This window comes from Rhinatrema bivittatum, chromosome 3 (assembly GCF_901001135.1).
Source record: "Rhinatrema bivittatum chromosome 3, aRhiBiv1.1, whole genome shotgun sequence".
NCBI classification, from domain to species: Eukaryota; Metazoa; Chordata; class Amphibia; order Gymnophiona; family Rhinatrematidae; genus Rhinatrema; species Rhinatrema bivittatum.
The window spans coordinates 248,747,709-248,769,078 of record NC_042617.1 but is presented as its reverse complement, the minus strand read 5'-3'; the positions used below and the strand labels follow the sequence as shown (position 1 = coordinate 248,769,078).

Genomic DNA, 21,370 nt, shown 5'->3' with positions numbered 1-21,370 from the left:
GGTCCTGAAAAGTGGGTAGCTACAGGGGAGGGAAAAATAGGTGCTTAGCACTGATTTTCAGCAATAGACTGCTAACTCAGGAGCCTACATCTAGGAAAATGAAGAGCAGACCTAAATTTGACTGAAAATAAGCTCCTAACATAAGAACATAAGAAAATGCCATACTGGGTCAGACCAAGGGTCCATCAAGCCCAGCATCCTGTTTCCAACAGTGGCCAATCCAGGCCATATGAACCTGGCAAGTACCCAAAAACTAAGTCTATTCCATGTTACCATTGCTAATGGCAGTGGCTATTCTCTAAGTGAACTTAATAGCAGGTAATGGACTTCTCCTCCAAGAACTTATCCAATCCTTTTTTAAACACAGCTATACTAACTGCACTGACCACATCCTCTGGTAAAAAATTCCAGAGTTTAATTGTGCGTTGAGTAAAAAAGAACTTTCTCCGATTCGTTTTAAATGTGCCCCATGCTAACTTCATGGAGTGCCCCTAGTCTTTCTACTATCCGAAAGAGTAAATAACCGATTCACATCTACCCGTTCTAGACCTCTCATGATTTTAAACACCTCTATCATATCCCCCCTCAGTCGTCTCTTCTCCAAGCTGAAAAGTCCTAACCTCTTTAGTCTTTCCTCATAGGGGAGTTGCTCCATTCCCCTTATCATTTTGGTAGCCCTTCTCTGTACCTTCTCCATCGCAATTATATCTTTTTGAGATGCGGCGACCAGAATTGTACACAGTATTCAAGGTGCCGTCTCACCATGGAGCACCATGGAGCGATACCGATGGAAGGATGTTATCCGTGGGTTTCTGTGGAACTGTATCGATGACATTATGATATTTCTGTAGAAGACGGTGGAAGAGTGCTAACTCATGAGGGTCAGTGTCTTCTGATCCTGGTTGTATCGATGAAGCAACAGGTGGCATCGATGCAGTTATGGAAACCGGTCTTCTCGGTGTCGATACTGTCGACGGCGGTATCATCGATGTCATCGGTATCGATGGAACAGATGGAATTTGAGCGTATATCGAAGTCGATGCCGTAATAATCTTAGGTGTCGACATAGATTCCCGTACTGTTGGAGTCAAGAGGGACCCCGGCATCGGTGTTACCACCGGCATCGGCAAATTTGCCGGCATCGATGCAGTAAGCATCGGCATCGACAGAGAAGTCTGTCCTGAAAGCTGTTCCTTCAAAGCCTGTGAAATCGCTTGTCGGATTAAATCGGACAATTCCGGCCACACAACAGTTGGAACCAGAGCGGTTGAGGGCGGTGGCGTAGGCTGAGGTATAAGTTCTTGTACAGTACCTTGTGTAGGATCTGGTGCAGAAAGTGGAGTCGAGGTAGGCCGAGGCGTTGAGAACTCAGATGTTTCTTGGTGCTTAGGCCGTTTCGCTGTCGAACCTTCCTGGGAAGCAGAGTCTGACAACGAGGGGCTTCGATGCCGGTGTCGATGTTTTGACTTAGTTTTTTCGGCGGATTTTGTCGACGTCGAGGAGGATGAAGGGGACGAGTGACCCCCCCCACGGTCCAGGGTGCAGTTTTTTAAGAATTATGCGCTTAGTCGCTCCAGCCGGAGACGACGTCGATGACTGCGAAGGGGAAGGTATTAGTTGCAGGCTGAATAAATGCTCCATTTTTTCGAGCTTGGTTTTCCGACTTTTCGGTGTCATCTCCGCGCATTGTGGACAATTGCCTACGTCGTGTTTGTCATCCAGACATATTACACATTCAGTATGTGGGTCTATAAGTGACATTTTTCTGGCACAAACAGGGCATTTTTTAAATCCTGTTGACATTTTTAAACGATCGACGGCCGTCGACACGACGTGAGGGGAAAATAATTTTCCCGTAAACAGAGAATTTGAGACTGGGTTACTTACCGGCCGGTAAGAAAAAGAACCCGAGAGATTTTCTGAGAGAGAGAATATCAAAAAATGACTTTTAAGTCGAATTGAAGGTTGAGAAATACTCAACGGCTCCGGAACCGCGATGCTGGTAGCAGCGCGGAAAAACGAAGACTGAAGAGAGACACCTGTGGCAGAGAATATCATAGCATGCTGGGCATGCTCAGTGGCCCTTACTGGGCCAGTCAAAAGTTTCTAGAAACTTTGACAGAAAGTTTTCCCGCACTAGGGCTCTGCTAGTGATGTCACCCATATGTGAGGACTAGCATCCTGCTTGTCCTGGGATAAACTCCGATACTACCTTAGATAAGAACTTAGGGTGAGTGCGGAGTACTGCCCGGTCCTGCAGAAGTTTAGTGTAAGGTGGATAAGTAACTAGGGCCTGTAACTCACTAACTCTGCGAGCAGATGTGATTGCCAAAAGAAAAATCACTTTCCATGTGAGATAGGGAAGATCACAGGACTGGAGAGGCTCGAATGGTGGTTTCATGAGCCGACCAAAAACCAGACTGAGGTCCCAAGAAGGGGCCAGAGGGCAAAGTGGAGGCTTGAGGTGAAGCAAGCCTTTCAGAAAACGTGTTACGAGGGGTTGTACCGAAATAGGAACGTCCCCGACACCTTTATGGAAGGCGGCCACCGCACTGACATGCATTCTGACGGAGGAAGTTTTTAGACCTGATTCTGATAAATGCCAGAGATAGTCTAGAAACTTCGTGGTGGAACAGGTAAAGGGATCAAGGGATTGAGAAGAATACCATGACTCAAACCTGTTCCATTTGTATAGGTAAGACTTTCTCATGGAAGGCTTCCGTGAAGCAATCAGGACACGGGAAACTGGCTCCGAAAGGTTAAGTGGTTGAAGGATTAACCTTTCAACATCCAGGCCGTCAAGGATAAAGCTTGAAGATTGGGGTGGCATAGGCACCTGTCGTTCTGCGTGATCAGAAGCAGGTCCTTTCCCAAGGGAATATGCCTGCGAATGGAGAGATCCTGAAGTATTGGATACCACACATGGCGAGAACAGTGAGGTGCTATCAGGATCATGCATCCCTTGTCCTGACGTAACTTCACGAGAGTCTTTGAGAGACGTGGAAGTGGAGGGAATGCATATAGGAGACCTGTTGCCCATTAGAGGGAGAACGCATCTCTTGGCTGAGAGTATTGGCTGCGAGTGAGAGAGCAAAAGTTCTCTACTTTGCGGTTTTGAGGTGACGCAAAGAGGTCTATGTGAGGATGACCCCAACGTTGGAATATTGAGTCCGTTACTGTGGGGTTGAGGGACCACTCGTGCGGATGGAAAGCGTGACTTAGGTTGTCTGCCAACACATTGTCCACTCCCGGCAAATGGGTGGCCCTGAGGTACATCGAGTGGGAGAGGGCCTCCACCCATATCTGTGCAGCTTCCTACACAGTAGGTAGAAGCCCGTCCCTCCCTGTTTGTTGATGTACCACATGGCCACCTGGTTGTCCGTCTGAATCAGGATGACCTGAATGGAAAGGCGATCCTGAAACACCCTGAGAGCATATCTGATTGCTTGCAGCTCCAGGAAATTAATTTGGTGTTTGGCTTCCTCTGGAGACCAAGTTCCCTGTGTTTGCAAATCAGCAACATGGGCTCCCCAGCCGAGGTTGGAAGCATCAGTGGTGAGAATTATTTGAGGGTCTGAAGCCTGGAAGGGCAGGCCTTGGAGAAGATTGATCTGACTTTTCCCCCAAGCTAGAGACTGACAGAGTGAGTCAGTGATGTGGACAGTGGTCGATAGAGGTTGGACAGAGAGTCCATTGCATGACTCTCAGGGCCAAGCAGGCCATTGGGGTAACCTGTACTGAGGACGCCATGTGTCCTAGTAGGATGAGGAAGTGGCGTGCAGTCGTGCAGCGCTGAGACTGTAGCTGGAGTACGAGAGAGATCCCAAATATCATATTCTCTTTTAAAGGTCTCTTCTCCAAACTATTTCTCATAAGAAATGCCTTTGCCTGCAAGGTGTGCAAGTCTGCCCCTATGAATGATAAAATTTGAGATGGGACTAAGCAGGATTTTGCGAAGTGACGAGAAATCCTAGCGAAATCAGAGTGTGTAAAGACGTAGGGACGACAGAGCAGCTTGCTGAGTGGGAGCCCTGATCAACCAATCATCTAGATAGGGGTAGACGTGAACACCTTAAATCCTGAGGAAGGCTGCTACTACTACGAGGTACTTGGGGAAGACTCGTGGTGCAGATGCCAGGCCAAATGGGAGCACTCGGTACTGATAGTGCTTGTGGCCCACCAGAAATCTCAGGAACCTGCGATGAGATGGATTTATCGCAATGTGTATGTACGCATCTTGGAGATCGAGAGAGCAGAGCCAGTCTCCTCTTTGCAGAAGAAGGAGGGAACCCAAGGTTACCATCTTGAACTTTTCTCGGTGGAGGTACTTGTTGAGTGCATGTAGGTCCAGAATTGAACGCCGCCTGATTTTTTGGGGATTAGAAAGTACCGGGAATAGAATCCTAAGCCTTGTTGGGAGTAGGGCACTGGTTCTATTGCACTGGACTGGAGGAGGAGGGAGACCTCCTACTCCAGGAGTAGTGAGTGGTCGGATGTTCTCCACGTCGGTAGAGGTGGGGAGTCCGGTGGAATGGAGAGAAAGTTCAGGCGATAACCTTGAGAGATTATGGCAAGGACCTACTGGTCTAAAGTGATTGTGTGCCACCTGTTGTTGAAATGGCACAATCGACCTTCCACTGGTATCTGAGGCAGTGGGAACTGGCTGTTGCTCTCTCTGCAGGAGTCAAAAGCCGGAAACAGGGCCCAGCTGAGGAGCTGCTTGTGGCTTTTGTTTACGAGGTTGACGAGACTGGGCCTTTTGGAAAGGTCTTGTGGAACGAGTTCTAGACGGTGGTGGATAGGATTTCTTTGGACAGAAGAATGGCTTTGTAGTATCCTTCCTGAATGGCTGTTTGGAAGAATACTCAGAGGGCATCAGAGTGAGCTGGCGAAGGGTCTCATGATGCTCCTTGAGTTCTGCCACTGTCCGCTGAATCTGTTCACCAAACAGATTGTCTCCTATGCAGGGCAGATCAGATAATCTGTCTTGTACCTCAGGGCGCAAGTCAGAAGATTTAAGCCAGGCCCACCTTCTTGCCGAATAGCAGTTGCAGACACCCTGGAAGCGGTGTCGAAGATATAAGAGGATCTTATTTCATGATTCCCTGCCTCAAACTGTTCCTGGAGTTGCTGAGGCAGGGACTCTGCAAAGTCCTGTATCTGCTTGAATAAGACCCTGTTGCACTTGGTCATATACAGCTGGTAAGAGGCGATCTGAGAGATGAGCATTGATCCCTGGAAGACACGCTGGCCAATGGCATCCAGGAATTTCTGCTCCTTACCTGGGGGAAAGGAAGAGTGGGGTTTTGATCTTTTTGCCCTCTTTTGGGCAGATTCTACAACCACAGATTGGTGATCCAGCTGAGGTGTCTGGAATCCTGGGGCTGACTGGACCAAATAAGTGGTACCAGCTTTTCTGTTGACTGGAGCAACAGAACCAGGGTGTTCCCAGTTCTTTTTGAGGAGATCCAAAAGAACCTGGTGAATAGGGATGGAGGTTATTTCCTTGGGAGCATCCAGGAATTGTAACAGTTCCATCATTTGATGTCTGTCATCTTGTTCAGTCTGCAATTGGAAGGGAACCAATTCAGACATTTCGTTCAAGTCATCGGTGTCTTGAGAAGAATAGTCGGTCCAGGTGTCATAGGGATCAGCACCTGCACCTCTAGGAACCTGAGAAGGACAGGACGATGGTATTCCTGAAGGTCCCGATCTAGGCTCCGAAGGCATCAAGGGAAGTGCTGATGAAGGCATCAAGGGCACCGGTGCAGGCATCGAGGGCATAGATGGATGGATTGGTGGCGCCGATGGGTGCATCGGCAGGACACCCGATGGCGGAATGGTGTTTCTCCTTCCGATGACAGAGTAAGCGGGGAAGGCACCAGAGCCATCGGTGACCCAGGATCCATCAGTGGAAAAGCGGCTATAAGCGCTTCCATCTTCGAGAGCAGCGGTGCCAATGCTGCCGGAATGGGATCGATGGTCGGTTCCACGACTGGCACCGATTTCGGTGCCGGGGGACCCTGGAGTCTGTGCATCGCCTTATCGATGGTCTCCTGAACCATCTGGTCCAGTTCTTCATGGAGACCTGGAGCAAGCAGCCCCTGCTCCGGAAGGGAAGAAGGAGGCAGAGGCATAGCCGGAGGGACCACCGTTAAAGGCGGAGTCGCGGCTCCAGATACTCATCCGGGTGAGGGTTGCCTCGGTGACCCGGTCGCAGAAAAGGTCGGTGCCTTTTCTGGTCGGGGTTTCTTCGATGGCGGCTCGGACGATGGCGAGGTCGATGACTTTCCTTCGATGATCTGAGACTTCCGGTGTCGATGCCGATGTTTCTCTCTACGATCCCCTCGGTCCTGGGAAGGGGGGGGTAGAGGTAGTCGAAGGCCGAGAAGTCGCCGATGCCGGGCGGTCACCGGCCGGTGGCCGATACTGGCGCGAAGTGGACGGTGCCGGTTCAGACGACGTCAATGCAATAGACTGCGTCGGGGTTTGAGAATGGAAGAGAAGTTCCATCTTCTCCATTCTGGCCTTGCGACCTTTAGGTGTCATTAAGGCACATTTGGTGCAGGTCAAGACATCATGCTCACACCCAAGACACATTACAGGCACTTTATGAGGGTCTGTTATGGACATGGTGCGAGTACAGTCCGGGCACAGATGGAACTCCGATGCCATGGCCTCTGAAAAAAATTGAGCCACGGTATGGTCGACGGCCAGTAGGCCGCGAGGGCCAAACTTAACGGGAATAGGCCGAAAACGGGTAAAAACTTACCGGAGTACCGTGGAGTCAAAAATTCAAAGGAGGGACCCCTGTGGGGTATGAACATTTTTAGTAATTCCGTGAGGAAAATTCCTGTCAGGAATCTCTGTGGAGCTCCTTAACCCGTGTGTCTACTGCTGTGTGGAAAAAAGAAGACTGAGGGGGACCCCTGCTGGCTGCAGGTTTAGTGCCATGCTGGGCATGCCCAGTAGGTGCCAGTCAAAGTTCTAGAAACTTTGACAAAAGTGTTCCGTGATTGGGCTCCATCCTGTGTTGTCACCCATATGTGAGGACTACCATCCTGCTTGTCCTGTGAGAAAAACCTAATCATTCTGGACTGGTGTAGCAGGATGAGAAATAACCGTTCCACCCCAAATATCATATTCTCTTTTAAAGGTCTCTTCTCCAAACTATTTCTCATAAGGAAGCTGTTGTATTCCTTTAATCATTTTTGTTGCCCTTCTCTGTACCTTTTCTGATTCTGCTATACCTATCTTTTTGAGATGGGCTGACTAGAAATCCATACAATACTCAAGATGCAGCCACACTACAGATATGTTCAAAAGCATTATGGATGTTCATCATTGGCATTTATGACATGCTTTTCCAGCCAAGGAGTTCAAGATAGGTTATATATCGAAGTAATTACAAAATCAAAAGTGAAAAATTGTCCCACAACAAATTACCTAAGAAAAATATGAAACTAAACCAAATTGTCTATACTGTTGACACTTGTGAAACAAGATGCTCTAAAAAGGTGTCAGCAAGCCAGACTATGACTAGTTTTAGTCACCTCTATCATCAACTTTATAAAAGAAGCTATTACTGTACATATTCTATGTTTATAATGTCCTTAATGTTCATTGTAACTGTTAAAAAGCCCCAACTGTGTCCATTCTTATTTTTCATAGACCCTTCTTTACGTTCCTAGAGCTTTTGTTCTATGAGCATGTGCGGGAGCTCCTATATGGGGGTTGCCTTGAACCCCTCAGTCGATTTTGGAGCTAAAGTCTAGCTAGGCAGTCAGCTCTCCAGGGAGGTAGGTGGGTATTTAGCATGGCTAATTCATAATGCTGTCTACAGAGAACACAATTTATGGTAAGCAAACTCTCTTCATTGACAAGCAGGGCTGAATTAGCAATGCTACATGGAGAGTTCCAAGCCAAGGGCTGTAGCGGAGCACTTACTGAAAATGTAACCCAGACCCTACAGTGGAGAAAAAAAGACTATTGGACGAACAAGCTGCACAAAACTGCGTATCTAAATTTACTATAACTTTTCAATCCCCAGAAGATAGGTTGCTTGGCAGAGACGTCATGGATCATGTGTCTTCTTGCTTGTTGACATAAAACATGGCTACTTGGTTGATAGTTTGGATGAGAAGTTCTCTTTCCATCAAGAAGACGGGAAAAAGCATGTCTGATTGCTCAGTTCCAACAGGTTGATTTGAAAATTGTTGGAGTGGAGTGGTTCTGGAGTGGAGTCAGTCTAGTGGTCAGAGCAATGGGCCCTGAACCAGGGAAGCCAGGGTTCAATTCCCACTCAGGGATTGCTAAGGCTAATTACTACTTCTCCCTCTGACAAAACTCCCTTCTACTGCTAACCAGGACTGGAAGAGACCCATGTGTCCCCCCCATCCCTTGATGAAGGCATTTGTTGCTAATGTCACCTAATAAGGAAGTAGACAGAAGGAAGCCCCTTCTTGTAAAATGCACAAGTCTAGCCACCGGGGAGCTCTCATTTCATTTCCTGCAAGACATTCACTAAGTTAAGAGTTGAGCCAGCTGAACCTATTGGGATTGGAGGCCCCATTTCAAATTCTCAAATAGATGCAGGTTAGCAATACTACGTGAACCACTGCTTTGTGGCAGAGGACAACTAAACACTTCTTTGGCTACTGGCTGTTCTGTGTTCACCAAGCGATAAGACAGAGTTCTGAGAAGTGTTGCTTGATCTGTTGGAAGAAACGCTCACTCCTGCAGAGAGTCTATTCCTTGCCCTGGTGAATCTGATTTACTGAGATAGGATCAGGGTCAATTTTTCAAAATTCACCAGGAATCCTAAGTAATGTAGGAGATGAATTTTCTTCTGCAGGGAGTTCAACCCTCCTTCCTAAGAAGTCGCTGTAACCATCCACTCTTTCTAATAAGGGAAAACACAAATGCTCCGATGGAGATGTGCTACCATAGCTAGGCATTTGGTAAAGGCCCATGGTGCTGCCAAGAGACCACAGGGGAGCACCTGGTGCTGGCAATGATAGGATTCCACCACAATCACGGATGGTGACAGTGGGAGGGATAGATGGATATGGGTATATGCATCCTTCAGATCCAGAGCACATATCAAGTCGTTCTCCCCCCCCCCCCCAATGAAAGGCATGAAGGCAGTTCATATTGAATTTCTCCTGCAAAAGATTCTTGTTCAGACTTCTTAAATCCTCTGGATGTTTTGGAGATGAGAAAACAGCAGGAGTAGGATCCTTGGTTATGTTGGTCAAGCCAGACAAGTTCTATCACTCACTTATGAGGAGCAACTCCACCTCCAGGCAAAGCTGCACTGAGTGAGACAAATGCAGAATGAAGGCTGAGCAATTGGGAAACATGAAAGTCTAGAGAAATACAAGTGGTAACCAGAATCTACTATATTGAGTATCTAGCGATCCTTAGTAATTTTGTGCTATTCCTCTAAAGGAAATATGAAGTCTCCCCCCTACTAGAAGGATGAGTACTGGAATTGGAGATTTGTCAAAAACCTGGTCCAGGTTTTGGCAGGACCTGCTGCATTGCTTTTAGTTGGCGTCTTTCACGCTGTCAGCCTTGCACCAGAAGTTACTGCAGAAACATGGGAGGAGCATAGTACTGCTGGAATGAGCATCTTTGAAAGTATGATTGCTTAAAAGTGAAGTAGGGCCATCTCAAAGTCATCCAGCGGGACCAGACTGCTAAATTTTGCTCTTTGATAGGAACAACTGTCTCCCTGAGTTTGCTTCCAAAGAAGAGATCTCCCAGGCAGAGAACATTCACTAGCTTATCGTGAACATCATTGCACAAACAACTGGCCCTTAATCAAGCCATTCAGCGTTCTCCGATGGAGACTGATAAGGAGTGGGCCACCATGTCAGATCTGTTGTACATGGATTGAATAAGATGGCATATATATTTATTTAAAATCTTTTATAGTTTGCTTATGATGATTCAGTCGCTTTAACCAGATTACAATACAATATCAAACATACAATAAAATATGTTACAATCAAATATTACAATACCTCAAAAACAAACATATAAGACACAAAATACAGAAATAAAATTAAAATCCAGCATACTCACCTCATCCTGCCTAGTTACAAAGCTTTTCAAAAGCAACTCCAAAGAGATGAGCCTTCAATAGTTTCCTGAACAATACCCAAAATATCCCACAAAACAGTGGGTAAGGCATTCCACAGCAATGAGGCAATAATAGAAACAGCACGTTTACATGTCTCACATAAACAGGCCATTTTAACCGAAGGAAAGCAGAGTTGCTTACCTGTAACAGGTATTCTCCCAGGACAGCAGGATGTAGTCCTCACATGTGGGGCCTTGTGAAGGTATTTGTTTAGGGCGTGGAGGTCCATGATAGGACGTATGCTGCCGGGTTTTTTTCGGGATTAAAAAGTATCGGGAGTAGAACCCCTGGACTGCAGTAGGATAGAGAGAGTTCTGCCTCAAGGAGCACTGTGTGATCGCTCAGGCTCCACGCCGGGATGGGCGGGGAGTCTGGGGGCACAGAAAGGAAGTTGAGATGGTAACCGTGGGTTATGATAGACCGTACCCATCGGTCGGTGGTGACTGAGTGCCATTTGTTGGCAAAGTGGCACAGGCGGCCTCCCACTGGTAAGCTGGTTGGGGGGTACAAGGGAAGGTGACTTCTGCTGTTTATATAGGAGTCAAAACCCTGCTGCAGGACCAGTCTGGGGGGCTGGCTGTGTTCTAGGGATTTTGTGCTGACGAGGTTGGCCTCTATGAGAAGGCCGGGCTGTAGGCGGGTAATACCTGCGTGGCCTATAAATTTGCTTTCTGGTATCCCTTCTCATGCCTCGTCGGGCTGTAGCAGGGGTATCTGAAGTGACAGTGGACAGTTGGGCGCAGGGTTTTGTGATGATCCTTGAGCTGTGCTACTGCCTCCTGGATCTTGACACCAAATAAACTGTCCCCTGTGCAGGGAAGATCAGCCAATTTGTCCTGTACCTCTGGGCGGAGGTCAGAGGCTTTAAAGCCAAGCCCTGAGCCTGGCACTAATCCCAGCTGCTGAAACTCTAGATGCTGTTTCAAAAGCATCATACGCTGCCCTGACCTCATGCTTTCCAGCTTCAAATCTTTTCTGTAGGATTGAAGTCAAGCCTTCCCGGAATTGTTCAGGCAGGGTCTCAGTGAATTCCTGGACTTGCTTCCAAGGATTTCTATTGTATTGGGTCATATAAAGCTGATGGGCTGTTAGCATTGACCCTTTAAAGAACCCTGCGGCCTAAGGCGTCCAATGCCTTTTGCTCCTTTCCAGGAGGGGCAGAGGAGTGAGGAAGGGATCTTTTGGCTTTTTTCTGAGCCGAATCTACCAACACAGATTGGTGGGGCAATTGGCTTTTCTGAAATCCTGGGCTTTGCTGTACCAGGCATGTGGCGTTTTCTATTTACTGTAAGCACAGTTCCTGGGTGCTCCCAGAGGCGCTCTGGGAGCACCCAGAACCTCATGTACAGGAACTGCCATAACTTCTTTTGGAGCATCCACAAATTGTAGGCCTTCCAGCATTTTATGCCTGGAATCCTTCTCCGTCTCCAATTAGAATGGAATAGTTTCAGACATTTCTTTAATGAAACTAGCGAAGGAGAGGTCTTCTGGAGAACGGCGTCTTTCCTCCAGGGGTGAAGGCTCAGAAAGAAGTTCCTTAGAAGCTTGTGAGGAGTGTTCGGAGGAAGCGTCATCCCATGAGTCATAGGGAGGCTCCCTTTCCACCTGCCGGGCCTCCAGGAGGAAGAAAGCTAAACCCAAGAGGAAGGGAAAGTGGCGCTGATGAACTGTGAGGTATCGATATAGAAGGTACCAATATCGACGCCGGCAGCACCAGCACAGATGGCACCAGTGCAGATGATGGGCGTCGATGGACTGAAAGACCTGAGGGTCCTGGCATCGGCATCGATGGCTTTTGAGGGGGATGAGCCCGAATCCTCTTCCTCTGAAGATACTGGTATCTGTATAGGAGTCGGGAGTAGGGATCAGCAGTTGGCTCGGTGGCAAGGTACCCAAAGGAGTGGGTATCTATGGCAAGGCACCGATGAGGGTGTCTAAATGCTCGAGGAGCAGAGCCAGCATCGAAGGTGCCAGTTCTGGCGGAGGCATGGGAGCTGGTGCCAGTGGCAACTGAAAGCCACGAAGAGCATTTAGCACTGCCTCTTGGACCATCCGGTTCAATTTCTCCCGAAAAGGTGTCGTGGGTGGCACGGCACATGGGGTAGGAGGGCAGGCTAGGCTTCACCGAAGCGTCCACAGAGGTCTGTGGCGGCTCGGTGCCTGGCACCGATATCTGTGGGGAAAGCCTCGGGGTCCCGGTTCCAGAAGAGGATGGGGGCTCTTCTCCCTGGGCCCTCTTTGAAGGCGGCTCAGTGGAGACAGATGTTGTTTCGATATCGGTGGCGGTAGCAGACGGCAATTCTCGTCAATGTCGATGGTGATGTTTCCCTCGGTGCTCGGCCCGGTCCTTCTCCGGTGCAGAGGACGACAATGTTTTAGAGTGGGTCGATGTCGGTGACGGACAGTCACCCGCTCCTGCGTCCTTACGAGGTGTCGAATGAGAGGGATCTGAGGGAGATGACTCCTTTTGACTCGGCGCGGTCTTACCAGAGGTCGATGGAGACACTCGCTTGGAGGTAAACAAGTGTTCCATCTTTTCTAGTCGTGCGCACCGAGACATAGCACACAAACTTCGTGCGGGTCCGTTATGGACATAGTCCTCGGACACTTGGGGCACTTTCGAAAACCGGTTGCCATTTTTGAAAAAGGTTTGGCAGTGCGTGGTCGGTGGCCACCGGGCACCAAAAGTACACCGCCGGGAACCAAACAGGAATACGCGGTGGTATTTTACCAACGATGGAGGAGTTCGGTGCGTGATGGGGGACCTTGGTGTTAGGGGAAAATAAGAAAAAATCTTCGAGTTTTCCATGAGGAAAAATTTGAGAGAAATCTCTCAGAGCTCCTAAACCCGCGAGGCAACTGCTGTGCGGAAAAAAAGAGACTGAAGGGGGACCCCGTGTGGCCATAGGGTTAGTGGCATGCTGGGCATGCTCAGTGTACCAGTCAAAGTTCTAGGAACTTTTCAGCCAGCAGTGGTTCTTCTCCAGGGTCTTCTTTAGTGAATATCAAATTGAAGTATTTGCTTAATATTTCTTCATCTCTCTCTACACCTTTCAATTTCACTATAACACTTCAGGCCTCCCTTCTTTCTCTGATATATCTGAAAAATGTTTTGTCACCTCACTTTGGCAATCCTTTATTCCACCTAACCTTTTGCTTTCCTAATTTTTTCTTCATCTCCCTCAGTTTCACCAGATTTTCTTCCCTGTGTTCCTCTTTTTGAGATCCTTTATACTTCTTGAATGCTGTTTTTTGCCTTTATTTTTTTCAGCCACCTTTCGAGAACCAGAAAGGTTTCTTTTTCCTCTTTATTTACTTTTATAACATATAGATTTGTGGCCTTTGTAATAGCTCCTTTTAATATGGCCCACTGTTGTTCCACCTCACCCATTTTCTCCCAGTCTTTGAGTCCCAAAAGTTATGTACAACAGATTAGTTATCAAGACCTTCACTAGTGCATCAATATTCCTGCTTCTCAAAACTGCATACTAAATCAAGCATCCACTCAATATGAGAGGACCGCACATTCTTGGTTCTGTACATCTGGGTATCAATGAACTGAGAGCTACATTATATCCCAATCTCCATCAGATGCCCAGAGTCTTCATCTGGTTTCCAGAATAACACAAATCTGTGCTTTTATTTTTCAACCAAGTAAACACAAAGCCTTTTCTTTCCATAGCCAACAGCTAAAAGAAATAGTCTGAGCATTTAAAACCAACCATTTGACCCCTATTTGCATTAGGAGCAGTTCTTTAAATTATAGGGTCCCAGGACCAGCTGAAACAGGAAACTTGTCAATGACAACAAAAAATATCTAACTTTTCCAAAATAACAAAACTCATGCATGAGCTGATCAGAAGAGATGCAGGTTTGTATGCAGGTTCCTTCTGGTCCATCAGCAGAAAAGAACTGAGGGAACTTAAAAAAAAAAAAAAAAAAAAAAAAACACAACCCACAATTCTATCATGGAAGAGATTCTGCTGAGATGGTATGAGAAAAATATGATTTGTGTGTGTAATTCTTATCGGAATGTTTATCTTTGGACAAAATCTTACATCTATGGCATTGCAGAAGAGGTGTTTAGAATTTTATGTATAGCATTATAAAGAAAATTCAAACACATACCCAAAGTCATCAGTGCACCAAACAGCAACCACCCTGCTTGAGTCCGTGGCAAAGACAATCTGCTGTTTTGTGAAGCAGTACGTAAGAGATCTTCAGCTATGCTAACCACCATCTGCCAAGGGGTAAAAAGCATCACATAAGTTAAAACTGAATTAACCTCAAAAATCTGAAAGGTTGAACATTCTTAAATGTGCTGGTACTTAATAGACAAATGTTTATAACTTATTTAAATAGGACATTATCCACTACTGACATTCGGCAGAAACTATGCCCCAAAAAATGTAAACAAAAACTTAAAACATGGTTATTCAGACAAGTCTTCACTTGATCCTTCCCCTCCCTTCACCACCTCCCCTTCCCCTCGCACCCTTTGCCTTGTACATCTATTTTTCAGCTTGTTATTTTAACCTGTGCTATGCCTATTGTACCAAATTAATGTAAATATGTACAAATTTCATATTTCACCCCCCATCCCCCTGCCCCATACTCCTCCTGCGTTTTTGTTTTATATCTAAAATAGTTATCCTCTGTTCACAATGTACTCCTTGCTCTTCCCAGTTTCCTTTGCTCCCTGTTTATTGTAAAGCACTGTTGCTACGTTCGATGTTACCTGGAAACAGATAGGATGTTGTCTTACGAATGTCGGTATACAAAACCCACAAATAAATAAAATAAATACTTAATTTGCCATTGTATAACAGTGTGTTCAAATCTAGGGATATTTCTCTTCTGACCTTTCTTAGTTCAGGCCACAAGGTAACCTACAAAAACAGCACAAAAACCGATGGCTAGCTATAGACGAACATTTTTTTGAGGCTTAAAATTTGAGGGCTACAGGCCACTTCATCAGTTATATCTGCCAGTCCTAGACAGCTTATGCCTCAATAGATCAATATAAAATTGCCATCAGCTGTTGTGCTGTTTTTGCTACCTCAGACTAACAGAGCTACATCTATGGCAGATAGCCTATAAAGGAGATTTAAAAACAAAAAGATTACGTTTTCCAGTTGTTATCAGAGCCTCACCTTTCCTTTGGCATGAGGAATACCAAGAGGGCACTGGTGCACACCTCCTAGTAAAGCAGCCATAGCAAAACTGTAGCCACTAACAGCTTCTGGGGATGTCTTTAGGTTGTTAAGTCTTTCAGCACACCTTTCGAGCAATGGAGTCAGCTGATAAGGCAAAGCCACAGCCACACAGCGCAAGCACCACGCAGCAGCAAGTCGAGCAGCCATGCTTGGATGAAGGAGGACTGAAGTTACTGTCTCCAGGAGGCCTGAACACAAAGAATTACAACAATTTAATCAATGGCTGATAGCTAGTCTAGTCTAGAATATATTTATTCACATCTTCCTCATCCTAAACTTCTTGTAATAGTAATATATTTGTACCATAAAGCTTGATTTATGTAAAGGGCAGTTGCTTACCTGTAAAAGGTGCTCTCCTAGGACAGCAGGATGTTAGTCCTCACATGTGGGTGACATCATCCAGTGGAGCCTGAAGCTTTGACCAGCAGACTGAACATGCCCAGTCTGCTACTATCCGCGTGTGTCAATGAGAGTTCCCCCTTCAGTCTCGTAACATAGCAAAAAGAAGAGCGAAAAAAGAAGCAGTACTGGCTGCTGAAGCTCTGTCCTCACAGTCTTCTTCCTTAGGGCCCGCAACCAGTCACACACACACACCAGTCCCCTCCCTGACCAGCTGTCTCTCTCTCACAGAAACACATCACCTCTGACCAATCTCTTTCAATCACACACAAATGCTCTTGCACCCAATTCTTCCACAGGCACACAAAGCCGCCACTCAATCACACACAAGCTCACATGGAGCCTCTTCTCATTGTTTGGCCAAATAAGCCTGGCCTCCACTCTTCAGCCGCCAGCCTGACCTCCGGCGGCGCACAGAGTCTCTCCGCTCTTCAGTCCCGCCGGCAGTGCCTCCGGTGATGGCTCACAGGGTCTCTCCGCTCTTCGGCCCTGCGACACACCGGTTGAGAATCGCTGCTCTAGTTGGATGGGAATAGATAGGTATGCCTTGGACAGATCCAGAGATGTCAAGATCTCCCTACTGTACTGCCAATATCACTGAGAGCAAGGTTTCCATGTGAAAACAAGTCACACACAAATGATGGTAGACTCCTTTGAGATCCAGGACAATAAGAGCCCTCTTTCTTGGGCAAAACAAAATAAATGGAATATTGGCCCGTATTTTCCTGAGAAATGGGCACCGGAACCAAAGCCCGCAAGATAAGGAGTCTTGACAACGTACACTCCACTGCCTGTCTCTTCTGTAGAAAGTTGCAGGGAGACACCATGAACATATCCTGAGGAACACTGCGAAACTCCAGTGCGTAGCCATCGCTCATCAATTACAGAACCCGCTGGTCTGTTGAGATCTCGACCCACCTCTAATTAAGCGAAACTCCAGTGCGTAGCCATCGCTCAATTACAGAACCCGCTGGTCTGTCGTGATCTCGACCCACCTCTAATTAAAAAAAAAAAAAAAAAGTGGTAACCTCCTACCTTCCTGTTCCCAGAGGTGGGTTGGCACACCTTCAACTGGGAAGCTTGGAGTGCTCAGTTACCTAAGCCTGCACCCTCTCTGGGCTGCAAGAACTGAGATCTACCCGAAAGTCGCATACTCTGAAAAGCAACTCCTCTGTAGGGTTGAAAACGTCTGAACCACCTAGTATGACCTCTCATGCTGAAGAATCACCATGCTCGTTTCTTATCCGCTGGTAATCGAGGACCCAGGGACTCACTCCACTTACTGGCCATTTTCTCCAGCTCACTCCCAAATAAGAGCAAGCCTTTAAAGGGTGACTTTGTGAGGTTAGACTTCAAGGTTGTATCGGCTGATCAATTTCTCAACCATAGCTGACACCTAGCAGCTATTACTGAAGCCATCCCTCTGGCCAAAGTGTAGAACAAATCGCAGCCTGCGATTGCCAAAAAGGTGGCTGCTGGTTCCATCACTGCCCTGGAATTTACATCATATTCATCAATCTCCTGAGAGAGCAGTAAACAAGAGCATGCCACCAGGGAACAACAGGAAGCTATCTGCAAATTCAATGGCACTGCTTCAAAGACCTGCTTAAAGATAGCCTCAATTCTCCTATCCTGTGCATCCTACAAGGCTGCTTCCCCCCTTCCACAGGAATAGTTGTCTGCTTGGTAACAGCACACACAAGTGCATCCACCTTTGGGATCCAGCTGCTCTCTCGAAACTGGATCCAGGGGGTACAGTCCTTCAAAGACTCATCCCCCCTTTAAAATTAGCTTCTGGGGCACCCCATTCAAGATCAATTAATTCTTGAATGGCCTCCCTAACAGGGAAAAAGTATGAGGCTTTATGCAAGGAAATCAAAATGCATCTTTCTTTGGCTCAGACAGATTCAGCCCCAAGTACTCCCAGCATCTTCAATGTCTGGGAAATCAGAGCCAGTAACCTCTCTCTATGAAAGAGCCACAACCGTTCTAAATGACTCTAATCCCAGAGGAATTTCCCCATCCTCCAGGGAGTAAGGATCGGTCTCATCAACCATGCCATTTGGATCCTTATCAGGAAGACCTGCTCCAGACATACCCTGACACTTACCCGCAGCACCAGGCATGCAGGATTTCATCACTTGCGATCCTGACTTAAGATTGGCTGGAGATTGCACCTGAAGGAAGGAGTTCAGTCCTTGAAAACGTTCTACCCAAAAAAAAAAAAAAAAGCAGAACGATCCATGCCAAAACAAGGGAGCAGTTATCCTGTGCCCACTGAACTAACTTCCCCTGCTGACAAACCAGTTAGGGGAGCTCCAAAATCTAGGGACCCTTCTGACAGCTCTTTTTCCATTCTTGCACCAGGCTGAGAACAACCAGTAAAATCAGACAGATAATTCTCCCTGAGCCTCCAAACAGAGCTGACACAAATTAGAGGGAACGCCAGGCTGAGATGCCCGAATATGACAAGCAACACATAGGGCAAGACACTTAAGATGCATTGGCAGACTGATGGCCCCCCCATAGCAAAGAAGCCTAAACAGGTGTCTAATAATAGTGCATCCAAAATATTAGATGTCCACAATAAGGCGCACAACATCGTGCCTATGTAAGTGCCCAACTGAGCTCCCCCAGGATGCTCAGATAGTGTGCGAGCACCCACGTGGGGACCCCGGCAGGGGCTACTAGGGCGCCCAATCAGGTGTACAAGCACGATATGAACGGAAACTGAAGAGGGCAGTCTGCAGTGTGTAAAAACACTGCCACAGCCTACCACGCAGTGAACCAGACAAGCCTTAGAGCAGGGCCTAGCCACAGGCTGCTCAACCCTCCCCCAGGCTACCCCTGTCCCATGAACTCCACCGGAGGCAAGAATGACTCTGGATCACGTGCCACGCACAGAGACCGGGAAAGGGGTAGGAATTCCTACTCAACTCCCCTTCTCTTTATTTATTTATTTATTTATTTTTTAATTACCCTTATCCGACATCAGCCCATACCAGCTAAGGACAAGGTCAGTCTTAGACTGCAAGGAGAGAGGGCATAGACCTTCACCACCCGTGCTCGGCTTCCTACACCCGCTTGCCTTTCAGCTTTTTTTTTTTCCCAGCTAAGTCATAATGACTCTGTATCGCTCCATGGTGAGACCGCACCTTGAATACTGTGTACAAGTCTGGTCACCATATCTCTAAAAAGATATAGTTGCACTGGAGAAAGCACAGAGAAGGGCGACCAAAATGATAGAGATGATGGAATGGTTCCCTATGAGAAAATGCTAAAGATATTAGGGATGGTTAGCTTGGGGAAGAGACAACTGAGGGGGTAATACGATAGAGGTCTACAAAATCATGAAAAGACTTGAATGGGTAAATGAGAATCTGTCATTTACTCTTTCGGATAATACAAAGACTAAGGGGGCACTCCATGAAGTTAGCAAGTAGATCATTTAAAACAAGTTAGAGAAAATTGCTTTTCACTCAATGCATAATTAAGCTCTGGAATTCATTGCCAAAGGATGTGGTTAAGGTAGTTAGTGTAACTGGGTTTAAGAAAGGTTTGGATAAGTTCCTAGAGAAGTCCATAAACTGCTATCAATCAATGAGGATCAGTAGCTTGGAATCTATTCATTTAATATTTGGGTACTTGCCAGGTACTTGTGACTTGGCTGGCCACTATTGGACACCGGATACTAGGCTTGATGGACCCTTGGTCTGACCCAGTATGGTATACCTTATGTTCTTAAGTCCATGCCAGTTGAAAACCAGCTAACGGACCAAGGCACTCATCTGAGGGACCACAGAAATCACCTCAGGAATTCTCAACTGAAGGAGGAGCCATATAGTATCACCACAGGAGAGTGGGGTGAATAATCTTTTTTTTTTTTTTTTTAAAGCAATCCACAGTAGCGAGATGTACGTCCACCATCTGCTGGAGATGGAGAATACTAGTGGGCTGTCACTAAAGTGGTATATATACTGTGAAGGAAAATTGGTTCTTACCTGTTAATTTTCGTTCCTATAGTACCACGGATCAGTCCAGACAGTGGGTTGAGCCTCCTGTCCAGCAGATGGAGACAGAGAAAAACTGAAAGGGTATCCTATATGAGGACAGTACTCACCCTGCACCCCTCAGTATAAACGTTATCAAAGCAGATAAACATAACTGGAAATTGAACCTGAATAAGATCAAGCATGTAACCATATTCAACCTGAATAATATAATGTGAATTTACAACAGTGCAAACAACAGCTCTTATAAAGATATCTATGTGGTAGATACATCCAGTGCCTTATAGTTTTGTCATGTAATAGACCTGCAAGGAAGAAGGCATTCTCCATGTCTGAGAAGGAAAAAAGTACTTCAAGCAGTCTGAAAAAAAGAGTAGAAAGGGAGGGAATCTGGAATGATCCATGATACTACAGGAACAAAATTAGTAGGTAAGAACCAATTTTCCTTTCCCTGTACGTACCTGGATCAGTCCAGACAGTGGGATGTACCAAAGCTTCCCTAAATAGGGTGGGACCGAGACAGTCCCGCTCGAAGCACCTGCCTTCCAAAGGAGCCAAACACTGGCACCTGTACATCGAGGTGATAATGACAAGCAAAAGTATGCAGAGACTTCCAAGTAGCCGCTCTGCAGATTTCTTGCGGAGAGACCAATTGGCTCTCCGCCTAAGAAGTAGCCTGTGAACGCAGAGAATGAGCCTTTAAGCCCTCCAGAACTGTCCAGTCCCGACAGATATACGCAGACGCAATCGCCTCCTTTAGCCAGCGAGCAATTGTAGCCTTAGAAGCCTGGTTTCCCTTATTTGGGCCACTCCACAAGACAAAGACGATCAGAGACTCGAAACTCATTTGTGACCTGTAAATATTGCCGTAGTACTCTACATCAAGGCGCCATAGGTCACCGCCTGGCATGCTCGCAAAGTCTTCTGAAGAAAAAGCAGGGAGTTCCACCGACTGATTGACATGAAAGGAAGACACAACCTTGGTAAGAATGATGGAACCGTTTTAAGGGAGACCCCTGAATCAGAAAAGCGAAGAAAAGGTTCCCTTCAAGACAAAGCTTGGAGCTCGGACACTCTCCTGGCGGAGCAAATAGAAACTAGAAACTCCATTGTAAGGGTTAGGTCCTTAAGTGTGGCCCGCCGGAGGCGTTCAAAGGGTGCCTCGCAAAGAACTTGAAGCACCAAATTAAGACTCCACAAAGGACAAGTAGCCCAGACAGGCGGATTCAAATGCTTGGCCCCTTTGAGGAATCGAACAACATCCGGATGGACAGTCAGCACGTAACCATAGACACTGTCTAAGAGGGAACCGAGAGCCGAAACCTGTACCCGCAAAGAGTTGAAAGACAAACCTTTGAAGAGGCCATTCTGTAGGAAAGAGAGGACCTGGGATACCGAAGCCTTGTGCTCCAGCACTCCAGACTCAGCACACACATTCTCAAACACTCTCCATACCAGAACGTAAGTGAGATAGATAGAAGGCTTACGGGTCCACAACAGAGTGGATATAACTTCTTCCTTATACCCCTTTCTTCCTCAGTTTCCACCGCTCAAAAGCCAGGCCGCTAGACAAAAGCGATCCGCCTGATCGAAAAATA

The 21,370-nt window shown here is 46.8% G+C and overlaps 1 protein-coding gene across 1 annotated transcript in view; it reads right to left on the bottom strand.

The window, feature by feature from the left end:
- HEATR5B (HEAT repeat containing 5B) overlaps positions 1 to 21,370 on the bottom strand; it is a 571,627-nt gene that overhangs the window by 422,413 nt on the left and 127,844 nt on the right. Inside the window, 2 exon segments of the mRNA XM_029594411.1 lie at positions 14,276 to 14,387; positions 15,301 to 15,551. Coding sequence (XP_029450271.1) covers positions 14,276 to 14,387; positions 15,301 to 15,551 — 363 coding nt within the window.